The 15,353-nt window shown below is 40.7% G+C and overlaps 1 protein-coding gene across 3 annotated transcripts in view; it reads right to left on the reverse strand.

Annotated features, from left to right (window-relative positions):
- Positions 1–15,353, reverse strand: part of SLTM (SAFB like transcription modulator) — a 65,970-nt gene that overhangs the window by 16,776 nt on the left and 33,841 nt on the right. For all 3 annotated transcript variants that reach the window (XM_018564236.1, XM_018564235.1, XM_018564237.1), the window contains 7 exons: positions 14,907–14,960; positions 11,203–11,230; positions 9,517–9,979; positions 8,917–8,966; positions 1,816–1,925; positions 1,181–1,330; positions 997–1,106 (listed from right to left, as the gene is read on the reverse strand). In XM_018564236.1, coding sequence (XP_018419738.1) covers positions 997–1,106; positions 1,181–1,330; positions 1,816–1,925; positions 8,917–8,966; positions 9,517–9,979; positions 11,203–11,230; positions 14,907–14,960 — 965 coding nt within the window. The remainder of the gene's footprint in view (positions 1–996; positions 1,107–1,180; positions 1,331–1,815; positions 1,926–8,916; positions 8,967–9,516; positions 9,980–11,202; positions 11,231–14,906; positions 14,961–15,353) is intronic.

The following is a 15,353-nucleotide window of genomic DNA, read 5'->3' on the forward strand; positions in this document are numbered from 1 at the left end:
AAAAAAAAAAAAAAAAAAAAAAAACCCCCACACATGAACACAAGTGGTAAAGCAGGAACAATCATTTCAAACAGTTTGGAGGATATCTTGTATGCCCACCATTCAGATGGAGAATATCATCTTTATTGGTATTGCTTCAACATGAAGCAATTGCATTTTCATGCTGAAGGAATAACAATAAAGATGACATTCTGCAGCAGAATGGTGGTCAGACAACATATCATGTAAACCAGTGGCTCTCAAACTGTGTATCCGCAGGACTCACATTCGTTCTTGGTGATTAAGTCAGGACTGAAATTGCAGCACCCTGGAACGAACAGCATTGCGGTACTGCACGTTTCAGTGCGGGCAATTGAACTGTGGGTGGGAGGTGCTTTGGGGTGCCATTCAACTGAATGGCAACGCAACACACCTCCCACAACAGAATTTGTGGTAGGTGCAATTAACGCACTGTACTAGTGTGAACGGGCCCTCAAAAACCACTGACACACACGTTCCCCTTTTTTTCTAAGATTTAACCAGTCTCCCTATCTTAGGAGAAGTTGAGTGGATCCTCAGCCTTTGCTCCAGCTCCCTTGAGTGCCCTGTAGAGGTGCCAGGAGCCAGAATGTGACGTCACTCCGGTCCAGGCACGTCTACAGGACAGGTGAGGGAGCTGTAAGCAATGCATGCATGAATGGAGTTCCCTCGCGGCCATAGGCCGATCCCATCTCAAGCTGACACTTGGCAGCATATTTTGAAATGCTGCTTGGCGTGAGAACTGACAGCGCTGCGCTAGGGGGAGGCTGAGGAGCCTCTCATCTAGAAAAGTGTAAGGCATGCAGTGACCCACTGGACACTGAGTCGTGACCCAACAGTTGAGAACCAAGGATCTAAACTATATACTGTAATGCCATCCACTAGTTGTTCTGGCACCCGTTGAATCCTGGGGTATATTGGTATGGTGTGCGAAGACACTAATAAAGCAATTTGTGCAAACACACATGTAAAACTTACTTGCTGCTTTTATCACCACCTGATGACTTCCTCTCGCCAGATGTTCTCCCAGAAGTACTTTTGTCGTCCCCCTCTTTCTTTTGGTCTCGTTTGGAAGGATCGCTCTTCCACTAAAGGAACAATGATAAATTAATACACCGACAAAACCCAACTCCCAGGACCCAGCAAGATAAGCCCAACTCACCTTTTCTACAGATATCTGTTGGCCATGCAACTCTGTACGATGGAGGTGAGAAATACACCTGGACACATCGGCACTGGATGACATTGTGACAATTCCATAGCATTTTGCTCCTGGACTCCTTGCATTAGTAACTACTTTTGCACTAAGAACCTGGAAAATATTATGATTCAAAATAAAACAGTGAGATAGACTGATAAGACACAAAGGGCCTTCATATTCTAAACCGGCAAGCCTGCAATATCATTTGGTACAATCCATGATAAATGTCATGCGTTACAGATTTTAAATTAAAACTGCCCTGTTACAATATAGTAAGCCAACAGAATTACAGAAGGAAAGGCCCAGAAGTGAACAGCTGAACCATACATTAAAGTTTCTCATGTTTTTATATTGCATGAGAATATTAAAATACCCATGGTACATGAAACTAAAAAGTTAATACATGGAGACAAATATACACCCCAATATTACCAGTGTTAAAAACAAAAAACCCAAACAACTAGTGTTTTGTCAGGGCTTTTTTGGGGGCATATTATATTTGAAAACAAGAAAGCATCCACAACCCTTTGAGCAGATGTTGCAACTTTTTTGACGAAACCAGTTATCTGCATCTGCAAATTGCTACATAAACATACCTTTCCATACTTTCCAAATAGATTCTTCAAGTCTGCTGCCTTTGTATTTGAAGAAAGTCCACTGACCCAAAGATTTCTCAGAGAACTTCCACTTATGCTACTAGTATTTCCTAAAATGAAAAAAAAAAAAAAAAGTTGTGCTTTAATAAAGAATGTAATACCTATAGATTAGAACAGGAGAACAAACCCAAAGAGGGTATGAAAAACCTATCTTCAGAAGGGTCTGAGCAGTCCTGTGTTTAGATACCTATAGTAACAAAACACAACACAGGGAAGAACTTTTGACAAGTGAATCTTAAGAACTGATGCGTGCACCAATGTAGCAGTCAGATGCATGGTTTGAGTGTAAGAATCCTGCAGTGGAACTCCACCCAAAACCCTCATCTTGGATCCAAATGGAAAGATATTACAACCCATATCAAGGTTTTTATTGCCATCTATGGCCAGCTGGAAGCACTCCCTGACTACACCATAAACTTCCTATCCTAGGACAGTGGTTATGGGAAGAGGAAGTGGAACCACATCAATGAGGGCAAATATTAAAATATTTCTAAATTCAAAGCTGTTGAAATCACAAAATATCCAATTGACATAATCTTTACTTGGACAAGGGAGCTAAAATACAGTAAAAATGTCTGAACCTTTGTTTCCTGAAAACTTGTTGGTGCCGTCCCTAGCAGGAACCATACAGAATGCACACACAGAGCAAAACAGAAGCTCCTATTGCACCCATGGGAGCCATATGTTTTAATGATGCACTTCTGACATAAGGTGTCAAACAAAAAATCAAATCATGACAGTACCACTAAAATGTTTTCATAGATATTGGCAATCCGCTCTCTATTAAAGAAGAGGTATGGGGAGAATAAAACAAGACCCTTGGCAGTGGCGATACCCCCACACTGCAAGGGTTAAAGGAGAACTATGGGGTCAGTGTTTTTCCCCATAGTTCTTCTTAGGGTAACGGGAGGACACAAACTAGCGTCCTCCCGTTACCCTAAGCTCAGTATACCCAGAGCTACAGCTCGCGGTATACCGAGACGCCGCAGCGGATCCCAACTTAGATGACGGGATCCGCCCAGCTGCGTGAGTGACAGCTGGCTCTGCGTATCTAGAGGCAGAGCCAGCTGTACTTGCCCCCTCCGTTCCGCCAGTCGGCGCTGGCAGATCAGAGCGGGGAGAGGGGAATCCAGCCCCTCCCCCTGTCACGGCAGAGAGCCGTGACAGGATCGAGAGGCGAGCGAACCCGGTATGTGTTTGCTCACCTCCCGATCTAGTGAGCCGACCTGTGAGTCTCATTGTCACAGGTCGGCTAGAACTCCTTTAAGTCCTCATTTTAGTCTAGGGGCTAAAATAAAAAAAACTCACTTGATCCTCAGTCCCACCTGACTGCTAGACCGGTCGCTGCCACCTCTTCTCTGCTAGGCTGCAGCGACCTAAAGACCCATGACATCCTCACATGCACTGCAGGTTTATTAGACATGAGGATACCGAGGGATATGGCGCTGATTTATAAATATTCCACCCAATGTAAATCTGAGTGAGTGCTGTTTGCACTACACTATTGCCACTAGATGGTGCTAAAAAGCATAAGAACTGTTTTAATTCTGCCCCTTAGACTGACTACTGTATTGGCCAGTATGTGTTACAGCACAACTGCCATTCCTGAAAGGTGCCCACTCCCCCCCCCCCCCCCCCCCCCCCCCTGCTCCAGTGGAGGGGAAGGTCCCTCGGCATCCTCACGTCTAATATATTGTATTAGACTGATGACTCGCAGGTCATTAGACCACCAGAGAGGAGGTGGAGAGAGGTTGAAGGGACTGCTCTAACAGGCAGGCATGTGGTTTGGGTGAGTATATCTTTTTTATTTTAAACCCTGGACAAAACTGAACACTTAAACCGTGCAGTAGGGTTACCCCTGCATTGCAAGGTTTTAAGTTTTATTCTTCCCAGAGTTTTTAAGATACATTTATGACTCATTCCAAATTAATATCTAAATTAGGGTTTAACATGGTTTTGGGGTCATTATTTTTACAGCTTTTTTTTTTTTTTTAAAAGGTTTTATGTTATACCACATGAAATCTTTACTTCAAAACCTTTTATCACAGGGAACACCCGTTTTCGTGGCGCATTCTGGGGTGTTTTTCTTTAGTGTTCTGTAGTCAGCAGTATACAGAACTGTATCTCAATCACGTTTAAGTCTGTTATGTTTTTCAATCCTTAACACAAGATAACAGAAATTTATAAAATACTCTTTCATAATCAAGAAATGCACAGGTGAAGCTTAAAGAGAATTATGGGGTGAGTGAAAAAACACGGTCACAGGCCGGCTCTACTGATAGGGAAGTGAGCAAACACCAAACACCGGCCGACTTTCTGATCCTCTCGATGCAGAGAGCGGTGACCATCAGTTACCACTCCTCGCAGGGATTCCCCGCTCCCCTCTCTGATCCTCCAGAGCCAAGGTGGAGGAATGGATGGGAGAGGGGGAGCGGGCAGGCACAGCTGGCTTTGCCTCTCTAGAGCTGTCAGCCAGCGGGGTGGATCCATCCCTGCTGCAACACAGCTCTGTGTTAGCATATAGTGGTAACAGCCCGCTATATACTAAGTTTTGGGTCACCGGAGGACATTAGTATATGTCCTCCTGTCACCCTGAAGAGACTTCTGGCCCCAAAAAAAAGTTACCCCATAGTTCTATTAACCTCGCTGCCTGTCTGATTATTTCCTTTTTTGGTTTCTTTTTCCCCCCGTTTTTTTACTTTTAAATTTCCCGCCAGTTCCGCCCCCCCCGCGACACGGACGCACGCAAGGGACGGAACCCAGAGCCGGCATAGGCCGCAGTGGGAATCGTGGACAAGGTAAGTAACGCACTGTGTAATCCCGAGTGTGGCTCTGCGTTACCGCTTTTTGGTAATGAAAATTAACCCGAGCCACACTCTGGATTACACAGCGCTGTTAAAAAGGAGGAGAACTATGGGGTTAAGTCTTTTCCACATAGTTCTCCTTAGGGTAACGGGAGGACACAAACTAGCGTCCTCCTATCACCCTAGGCTCAGTATACTGAGACGCCGCAGTATACCACGAGCAGCTGCTCGCGGTATACTGAGACGCTGAAGCGGTTACTGACAATTGTGCCAGGATCCGCCCAGCTGTGTGACTGACAGCTGGATCTGCCTATCTAAAGGTAGTAGTAGTAGTACAATCCTTATGTACGAACCTTGGGAGGCTAATCATTGGATGACATAAGGTTCGTACTATCCCTGACATTCCATTTAAAGGCTATCTTCTCATGGCATTGGGGGACATGTAAGGGACCAAGAGGGAGGGGGGGGTTTTCTTTCTGGAGAGTCTAATAGTTTACATTGAGATTGAGTTTTGATAGGGGATTTGATTGGGAGAGAGGTGGATGTGTTTCGCGGATTACTTATGATTCACAATCATGAACACCCATTGTTTGGGAGGACTGACTATGTCTGTCTGTTCCTAAGAGTGCACATTGTTTCAGTAAACTATGTATCACGGATTTTAAAGCCATATAAAGATGGGTTACTTCTTTTCACTAATACACAAATATATTAATATTTATGTTTAATTGCTACATATGTTCACATCCATTTTTTTTTGATACATACACCATGGAAATATACACTTGTAGTCCAATATGGGCTTGATTACTGTCACACGGGGTGATATCTTTTAGATATATGTGTATGTGTGTGGCTGCGCACATGTGTATGTGTGTACTTAAACATGTATGCATGTGCCGGTGTCGCATGCACATACTACTGTATTACATTAGCACATTTTGATTAAGGATTTGATTTTTTTTGGACACGTATTGTATGGTTTTAGATTAAGTGAGGTGAGTGGATTAGGTCATATGGAGGAGCTAAAATGGTTAAAGAATACTCCATCACTGTTTCCATTGTTGAAAATGAGACCAACCCTGACAAAAGGTATGTTTAATGCCATCTCTTGGATTGGTTGCTCATATTATACTTATAGAATGCCTTATTTTATCAAACAGGGCCGGAAAAGGATATTTTTCTGTATTGTGGCCACTCCCCATTCATTACGGTATATTTAGGACCGGCTCTAGAAAAGGTGAACTGGGTCGTCTCTGGTCGTCCTCCGCTGCTCCCCCATTGGAGTCCCGGTGTCCCCGGCGTGGTGGCTCTGTGTGGCCCCCTGCTGCCTCCAGGTCCGTAAGCCCCTTTCTCATTCCAGGCAATATTGTTCGGGTAAGTACTGGGTGCCTGCTCATTCTGGGGGATTCTCATGTCTGCTGCGTTAATTGCCTAATTAGGACTCTATGATGTAATTTCAAAAATGTATGTAATTGGCGATGTTCCATTAAAGTGATTGGAAATAATTATCATTATTAGATTAATCTCCTATGGTCCCCTGAATAAGCTGTGTGTGAAAAGCGTCGGAACCGGATATGCCGGTCTTCCAGAAAGTTAACAGTGTGATATTAGCAATGATTATGTTTGAAACTATGGATGTGCAACTAAATATATTTTTGGTTGAATTCTGTATATCCTGGATGATTGCCTATTCAAATATAGATTGAGGGATTTTATATCACTCCTGAAATTTTACTGTGTATAATTTATTGTATGTCCAATAAATTTTGTTGCATTTTTTACCTATGCATTGGATGTACACCTCTGTAAAAATACCATGCTCTTTGTTGTTCCATGGTTAAATACAGGAGGAGAGGTGGCAATCAGGGTGTCAATGTCGAGGCAACTCATGAATTTGTTTTCCTTCAACAAAGCACGGGTAAGAAAAGACTACGTAAACAGACCACTCTACTAGTATTTCACAATATATTTTAGGTCAGCTGAACAGTCTCAATAAGCACTTGCAGTGGTCTGAATGAATCCAATGGCTTGGCTGGTCAATAAAAGAATCACATTTACATAACTGAAATGATAAAACGCAGCCCTGATCCTTCACCTTGACAAATACAGAAGATACAAGGTCTCATGCCAAGACACTGCATTCCATCTCCACGGGTTCCCTATTTATAAGAATAAAAAAAAAGGTATGGCCATGCTCATTACAAGACCCATTATGGAATTGACCATACACCGATGGTGGCCAGACTTTTTGATTTTGTCAGACCTGTAAAATTTTAGCAGCATGGGTGGACTGATTGGGTTTAACTAAAACTGACTGTTTAGGTAGATAATGACATCACACAGTTTGTCAACTTTTTGGTCATCTGAGAGGTTAGTTGTCAAACCAATCACAATGTGGCTAGCCAGCTTAAACTGAACACAAGACAGTAAAATTACTAAAAATGCAGCACAGGCCTTTGTTCTTTCACACTCTCTCTCTCTCAACAATTACAAATCAATGCCTGGTTTGTTTTTTTTAGAACAAACATCATGACAATAATATGCAGCTTGGCATTGCTAACCTGTGTCATACTGACCCCCCTAGCATTAATAATGTCAGTGACTGACCTGGAACAAGCATACCCATTATGACTTCTGGTGTAAATACTTGTCCTGGTCACTAACTCAAATCTAATTTCATATCATAAAGGCAAGCTACGTTTAGTAAATGCTGGTGCTTGCAGTGATGATCACAGATGGCGCCGTGCAATACCAAGTCTTGATACAAATGAAGATCACCAGCAATTGATGAATACTTAGAAATTCTTGTGGTCACTGTCACCCTGATAAAAAGGACCTTGCGTGGCCCCGAAATTTTTGCACATGACGCAATTTTTTTAAATCAATACAAAAAAAAGTTTTGTGAAAGTCCCCTGAGTGATTGGCACCACACACCTGTTCAATACAGTAAAAATGGAAGTTAAAATGGAAGAGTATATGGGGTTTTTTTTTTTAGGTGCCTTGTGACAAGAATTTACAATATTGTATCAAAATATCTTTATCGTATAAAAAAAAAGATGATTAACATCAAACAAAAATGATGGTATACATCCACGTTTGCTTCCTCATGACAACATAGTTGCTACCTCTAACACACGACGCTAAAACCATTAGTACAACATAATGGGTATAAAAAAAAAAAACACAATGCATTCTTTCAGTCAACTTGGCATAATGTTGTCTCTTCACAATATTGTTTGGAGCAGATAAAATTCAACGCTTTTTACACTGCAAGTGCTTCCTCAGGAATTTTGGTTATTGGAGGAAATCGAATACAGGAGTGACCCGTGCATAAACGACTGGAGTCAAGCAGGCGGGACCGAACCGCATCCCACAAATAGGAGTAATAGCCACAATGATGCTTGACCTAAGGGGTGCTCCTTGTAATTTCAGACTATGGAGGTTCCGCTGTATGAAAAACACTTTGCTGTTTATCATATGTGGTCGCTAGCTGCCGACACTCATGAGGCTGCGTTGCAGCCTCATCAGACGCCTGCTTGGCTAAAGTCATTTACCGATGGGTCCACTCCTGGATTCTTGTTCCTCCAATAACCAAAATTCCTGAGGAAGTGCTTGGGGCACGAAACGCATTAAATTTTATCTGCTCCAAACAATATTATGAAGAGGCAACATTATGCCAAGTTGATTGAAAGAACACATTGTTTGGTTTATTTATACCCATTATGCAATACTAATGGTTTTAGAGTTGTGTGTTGGAGGTTGCAACTATGCTGTCGTGAGGAAGCAAACGTGGATGTACACAATCATGTTTTATTTGATGATTTTAATCATCTTTTATACAAGATATTTTGATACAATAGTGTAAATTGTTGGTTTTTTCACAATGCACCTAAAAACCCATATACTCTAACTTCCAATTTTATTCTTCAAATAAATACAAAGAATTTATTATTGATCAAGTGCTGCTGATCTTAATTTGTGTCAAGATAAAGGCAGGCTCCACATCTCTATTGACACTTAAGTGGGGGGGTGGAGGGGGAGAGCATGCATAACGCAGCTTCCAATAAAGAAAAACTGGAAGGCAGTGTATTGGTAAACCTGTATCGATCACTGAAATAAAGAAACGAAAGGCTATTTTAACAATGAAAACATAGTAAACACCACACAATATAAATCCGGTCTGAAACATTAGAAGGTATATACCAATCTAACTGTAAGAAAAGCAAAACCTTACCTTTATCATCTTTGGATGTGGTTTTGCTTTCCTTTCCATCTTTAGACGAACTGTAAAAAGCAAGTAATAAAGGAAATAAAATAAACAAATCAAAAGGATCCTAGTTAGGAAATACTAAAATACAAAACAAAAACACCTTGCAAATGCACAATTGCATCTTAGAAGAACACAAGGATTCCCTGAAAAGCTTCTTGATATGATTTTCCCCTGGATGCCTGTAGTTCTAGGTTTTCTGACAATTCTATTCAATGTGGAAATATGGTAAATCTTCTCCAAAATTCAAGAATGGGACTTGACTTCATTTTGCTTTCGGGACGCTGTTTCTTACCATCACCACAAGGAGTTTAGAAACTCGTCAATTTGGAAAAAATGAAAATAAAATTGCTGGCAATTCAATAATGAAATTGGCAGAACATACTGGGAAGATCTTGAATTAAAAAAATAAATGAAAAATATAAAAAAAAAAAAAAAACTTATGAGGCTCAAAAACCATTATAAAACCAAAAGGTACTAATATTCTTGATGCTACCCCTTAATGTAGAGTGCTCTTAGGGAACGCTGGTAATCAGTATCGTAAAGAACTGACATAGAAAAACAAACCTCTTTGCTTGACCTGAGGTCCCAGTAGATGAGGGACCTTTCTTCTGAGAATCCTTGTCTTTATCTCCAGATTCAGCTTTCTTCGAACCTTCTCTGGCTTCTTTCTTAACACCATCTCCTTTAATGTTCTCCTCCTTCTTGACATCTTTTTGGTCCTTGGACATGTCATCTGTTTGTTTCTCTAGGCCATCCTTGGTGCCAGTCGCCTCCTGCTCATCCTTTGCCTTGCATGCCTCAGAATCTGCAAGTTTTACATTTTTACCTGTTTCCAGAAGGTCATCCCCATCACAATCGATAGTGATGGCATCTTCAGCCTGGATTGTGACAGACACATTATCGTCATCAGCTTCTTTCACAGAAGTGTGATCTTTGATTTCTTCTTTAACAGCAGAATCTGATCCATTTTCTTCTGAATGAAGAGGTTTAGATACGTCGTGTATACCATCACCAGAACCTGTTACATCTAAGAGGATTTAACAGGAATAAAGATGGCAAAGTAAGAAATTTAAACAAATTCAAATTCGAGTGTAGGACCTAGAGAAAATAAATCTGGTTAACAGTAAACATTGCTTTAAAACTATAGACAAACAAGAGGACATTCTTCGTGGCAAGACAGCACATTAGACATGAGGTTAAGGATCCATTTTCTGATGAGAGAGCTTGATTAAGCAGAGCCCCAAAATCGACAGGAAGTCTTCAGAAACCGAATGTCAAGCGATATGTTGTCCTGAAGTGGGAACAACCTTTCTTCTTTCCAAACCTATGTCTGGACGGGAGTCAGAATTCTTCAAACAGTCACAAGTCCAAGCACAGGAATTCTTCAACATGTTGGCCAGGGGACATGCCTGATGGCAAAAGCAGTATCAGAAGATGCATCCCATCAGCTCAGCATCGGAAGTATCCAAGTAGAAGGGTCCATGTATCTCAACCATGAAAAAAGCTGCAATTACTGGTCACACCAATCCTTGTCATATTCTGCAGACATTCTGATCTTCAGCAGCATGGTTGTGACATACAAGAGATGTTCCATGGTAATACCAATATATACGGGAAAGATGATCCTCAGGAGAAATCACACATCCTTCAAGAATGGTGCTCCTTCAAGAATGTTCCACAGTAATAGGCACAGATAATGTGACAATGATGTTCCATATAAAAGGTATTGGTCACTCAAGAACCAGGTTGCATTTGATAACAAGCACAGGTCACACAAGAGCATTGCTCAGCAGTAGTTTGTAGTGATCCAGTTAAGAGCAATTCTGTACTCCAAATTCATCCATTTACTTATACAATGCCATCATAGGTTTTAGTGATCTTCTTTGAGAGATTAATATCCAAGTATCCAAAAGGTCTTAGAGAGCATCTTTGCAGAAGTAGGCAGCACAAAATGTCCTATGATGGTGGCCACATACATCATAGGTGTTTCCAAACAAACCATTCGACACCAACATCTTAGAATTACTTGTGTGTAAAAACACAAACTTACCTTTCAAAAAAAAAAAAATGTTCAAAAATACATGTTTGCTATAAATACTTTGAAAAAGTATATTTTGCTGCTAAGAATCTGTTTGCCGTCTTTATTCAGTGAATTCAACAGGGGTAAAAAAAATAGATGGCCTTTTGTGGTGTCAAGTTGTCTACCAGTTTCCTCTAAAATGCAAGAAAAAGTATATACTAAAGACTAACCTTTATCATTGTCTTCGTCTTCACCTTCCTAAGAAACAAAACAAAATTCAATTACAATGTCACAAACCATTTTTTTTAAAATCCCAGATTTCTGAGAACATAACATTTTTATTTATTTTAAATAATACTAATTTTAAAAAAAACAAAAAAAACACCACACTATTAAGAGTGGAAGTAAACTTGCTTTACAACACTTTTCAAAAGCCTAGAATTAAACACTACTGCTCATCCACATACTTCCCCATGCTTTTACTTAATGCAATGACACCACTGGTGCATGCACAGTAGTCTGCTCATTTCCAGCAACCTAAGTGTGCCGAGATCTGGGGAGCGCCTAGCCAAGATTAATCTTCAGCAAGGCACTTGAACTCCCCTGGGCCTTGTCAAAACTCCTTGTGACTAGTGAGGTCACCGGGTTTCTGAACATTCCTCTAAAAGTGGCACCTCCAACAGTGGAAGCTTGCAGAAGACAGAATCTTTGCCGAAACCCACCTGGGAAGGAAAATTAATCCTAACCATGTAAAAAGTAATAGTAAACCCGTTTTTTCTAACCTTATACTGTACTTATTTTGTATTGTATTACATGTTCTGTGCATGTGCAAGATTTACTCATGACATGCATTAAGTCAAGGCAGAAGAAGTTAGAAGATACCGCAAGGAAAGACCCAATATGTTGTAACATTCAGCGGTAGTATGGGAGAAATACGCTACTAGCAAAACCAAAGTATACTTTATGGTGTGGAAATATACAAGGTGTATAAAAATGCAAGCAGCTAAATGCGCTGGAACGCACAGTAATTGGTGTGAAAAAGGCCCTCTATGTGTAAGCTGCCACATTTTGAATTTTTACAGATACCAAGGACAAACCTCTTGTGAGTTGGCAGGAATAATAAAAGGCCTTAACCATGAAACACTGTAGTACTATTCAAAACACTTCATTTTCCAATACAAGGACTACATCATAACTAGGTGTAATGTGCCTATGATCTTAGTGTCTCAGGTCTTTCTTTGGTCTAAGGGCTTGTTCACACCAATTCGAGTTCCAGCTGTGCGACACGTTCTGGTGTGGCTGCAGTGCCATTGACTTAAATGCAGCAGCACCCCAGAACACGGAGCCAGATAGTATGCAATCCAGTGGGTTCCAGCAGCTAACCACGCTGGAACACACTGGAATTGGTGTGAACAAGCCCTAAAAGTAAGGAATAAAATATTTCACTCACTATATAAAAAGATAATGTGTTTCTGAAAACCTCACCAAGCCCGATAAAGAGAGCAATGTATTTCCAAAAGTTGAACACAGTTGTACACATTTCTGATTTTAAAAAGTGTGACTATGCCCAGACTTCTGGCATTAAACTACTTGCATATTCTTAACGAGCAGTAACACAGCTTTAAAACAAGCAACCCCTGACTACTCAGGCTGCTTTCCTATGAATTTATTCTCAAAGACCCATAAAAAACACAAATACTCCAAAACTTGGGTTTCAATTTTTAGCTGCTGGTTGTTTATGTTAGAGAGCTGGTGTTGGACCAAGATTCTGTTGTCATGGTCTTGTTCAGAATATATAAATACTTGCATGTATTTTATTGCATCATGCAATATTGTGCATGATCTAGGTAACAGGTTCACGTTAAAGTTCAATCTTCGATCACAAACTGGGAGCCTGCACCACTGCCCACCCATCCACTATGACCATGGCTGGTAGTAAATTCTAGGTCAGGGCAAGAAAACTGTGCACATGACCATTTTACGTCTGTACAGGCTTTTGGGAAAATATATATATTTTTAAATAAAAAAACAAAAAAAACATCAAAGTGTAACTTTAAGAAAAATTGAGAAACAATCTTTTGGAAGGGCACTATAATACATGTTGACTTCCAATATGCTCCTTTATCTTTGCCCAAGTTAATGTACTAAAATTAGCTGGTGATACAACCTTTTCCAAGTATTGCTTGAATTCTGGTGCAAGGCCGTCAACGCAATTGAGCCACTAGTGAAACTGCTCAGTTCCCAAGGATTCCTAGCACATAAAAACTTTGCTGCATCATTATCCCTAAACCCTGGGCTTCCCCTGACTGCACATGTTCACAGCTCAGACAAGGCTGAAGCACAGGGACAACAGACCCATCCCCTCCACCAACCATATGAATGGAGTCCAAGGTGGAAACCTCACCTCTATTTAAGAGAGAGTGCACAGGTACTATTTATATTGACTTTACTTAATAAAGTACAACCATGGCCTGCAGCAATTAAGGACACTAGTATGGGGACAGATGAGTGTATTTGCACTTTTGCAGCCAAATTGGGATAGCCAATATTATATTCGTTACATATTCCCATAGCAAAAAAAAAAGAAAAAAAAAGGTTCTTGCAGTTTAAATTGCCTTTACTTGGGTTAGGGTTATTTGGCTTCTTAAGAGTTAAAACTTCTACTTGCTGCTCCTTTGTAATGTTAGGAGGGGCTGTGGGGGGTGCGGGGGATTGTTCATTATAATTTGTGAAGTACACCATCTTTCCTAACAAAGGGTAAAGGATTACAACCTTGATTTGGGCATTGTAGGTTAATGAAGTTAAAGTAGGACGTACATGGTTAGAATTTCATAGGAAATGAATTTCCCAACGTACATGCAATCAATATTTGATGGGGTGGAAACGATGATCAATTCCAACCGCAGGGACGAAAAGTTGGAGCATATTGGAAAATTTTTCTCGATTCACCAAAAGTCTAAGAGTGAATGTGGATTTTATTTGTGAGACTCCATTCATACCAAAATCCAACGTTGAGTTAAAAAGAAAATCAAGCGGCGTTTGGCACGTGCCCAATGGCATTATAGAACATTCAGAGCAGATCTTTCACACAAATGTTTGTACTCTATTTAAGTATCTCTTTAAGGGCCGGTTAACACCACAAACTCTGCGTTCCAGTGCGTTCGGCCTCAGTATTGGGCTTGCAATAATTTTTGCAGAACTCACTGTACCAGAACACTAATATGTCTGCGTTCCAGGTGCCGGCGATCACACTGCGGACGAGGGGCGTGGCTGCAGTACAAATGACTTAAATGCACCTCCACTCCCCCTCCAGCCCCTGAACACAGGTAACCGGTCGGCTTGTGTTCCAGAGGCCGAACGCACTGCCCTGAGGACAGATCATTGTGAATGTGCTCAGAAAATCCTATAACCTGCCAAGTTGCTTGCTTCAACAAAACATACAAAAAAAGGTCAAACATTGTAAAAAATATAGTTTTCATTATGCTGCGAGTGGTTAGAGGGGGTTTTCCCAAAGTTGACTGCAAAAGTGGAAAAACTCTTTTAAGGGGTCTGAGAATGCTCTTTGTACAGTCAGCGCATAAATCCTTTCTGAGCTCTATTTTCTCTATATCAAAGCTATTTATGTTTTAATCCTGAATTGTACCAAGTAATATGATCCAATTGCAAAATAAATGCCAGGTGTCCTAAGGTTGAAAAGGTTCCCCTTGACAGTTTGAAAGCAATCCATGTTAGAAGTATTACTCCCCATATTTCCAATTAATCCAACTTGGTTTTAAAAAAAAGGCAAAACTGTAAATAGTTACACTTGACCTGGAAATTTTGTTTCAAATCTAAATGCCCTACACACCCATAGTGAAAAACACTACCAATCACCCAATATTGAAATGTAAAACAATTCCTGATCTATCAAAGAGGTAAAATGAAAACCACTTACATCAGGCACCACATCATGATCAGAAAATGTTTGGGAGTCCTGATTTTCATTATCCTAAAATGGAGTGAGAAACATGAACAGTTATGGAAACAGGAAAAAAAAGCTACAAAGTTATAAACACTATGTGCCAGAGGTCTGTTGGATATACATAGCATGTGTTGTTAGCACGCAAACTCTCCCCCTCTCCCGACAGATCTTGGACCAGCGGTAGAAAACCTGGCCACTCCAACTGAAGTGAAAATACAAAGTCTTATGAGGCACTGTAAGACTAGCAGTCACAGCATGACTGCCAGAAGCAAAGGCAGGATGGGATTTTAAGTTGCAACACAGGGTGTCAAGGTTGCCTACCCCTGACATCAAGCAAAAAAGTTTTCACATGACCACCATGTACAATTAAACAAAAACACTAACCTATCAAGCATAAACTATAAAAGAAAATTGGGGGGG

This window comes from Nanorana parkeri, unplaced genomic scaffold, assembly GCF_000935625.1.
Source record: "Nanorana parkeri isolate BGI_ZX_2015 unplaced genomic scaffold, ASM93562v1 scaffold739, whole genome shotgun sequence".
NCBI classification, from domain to species: domain Eukaryota; kingdom Metazoa; phylum Chordata; class Amphibia; order Anura; family Dicroglossidae; genus Nanorana; species Nanorana parkeri.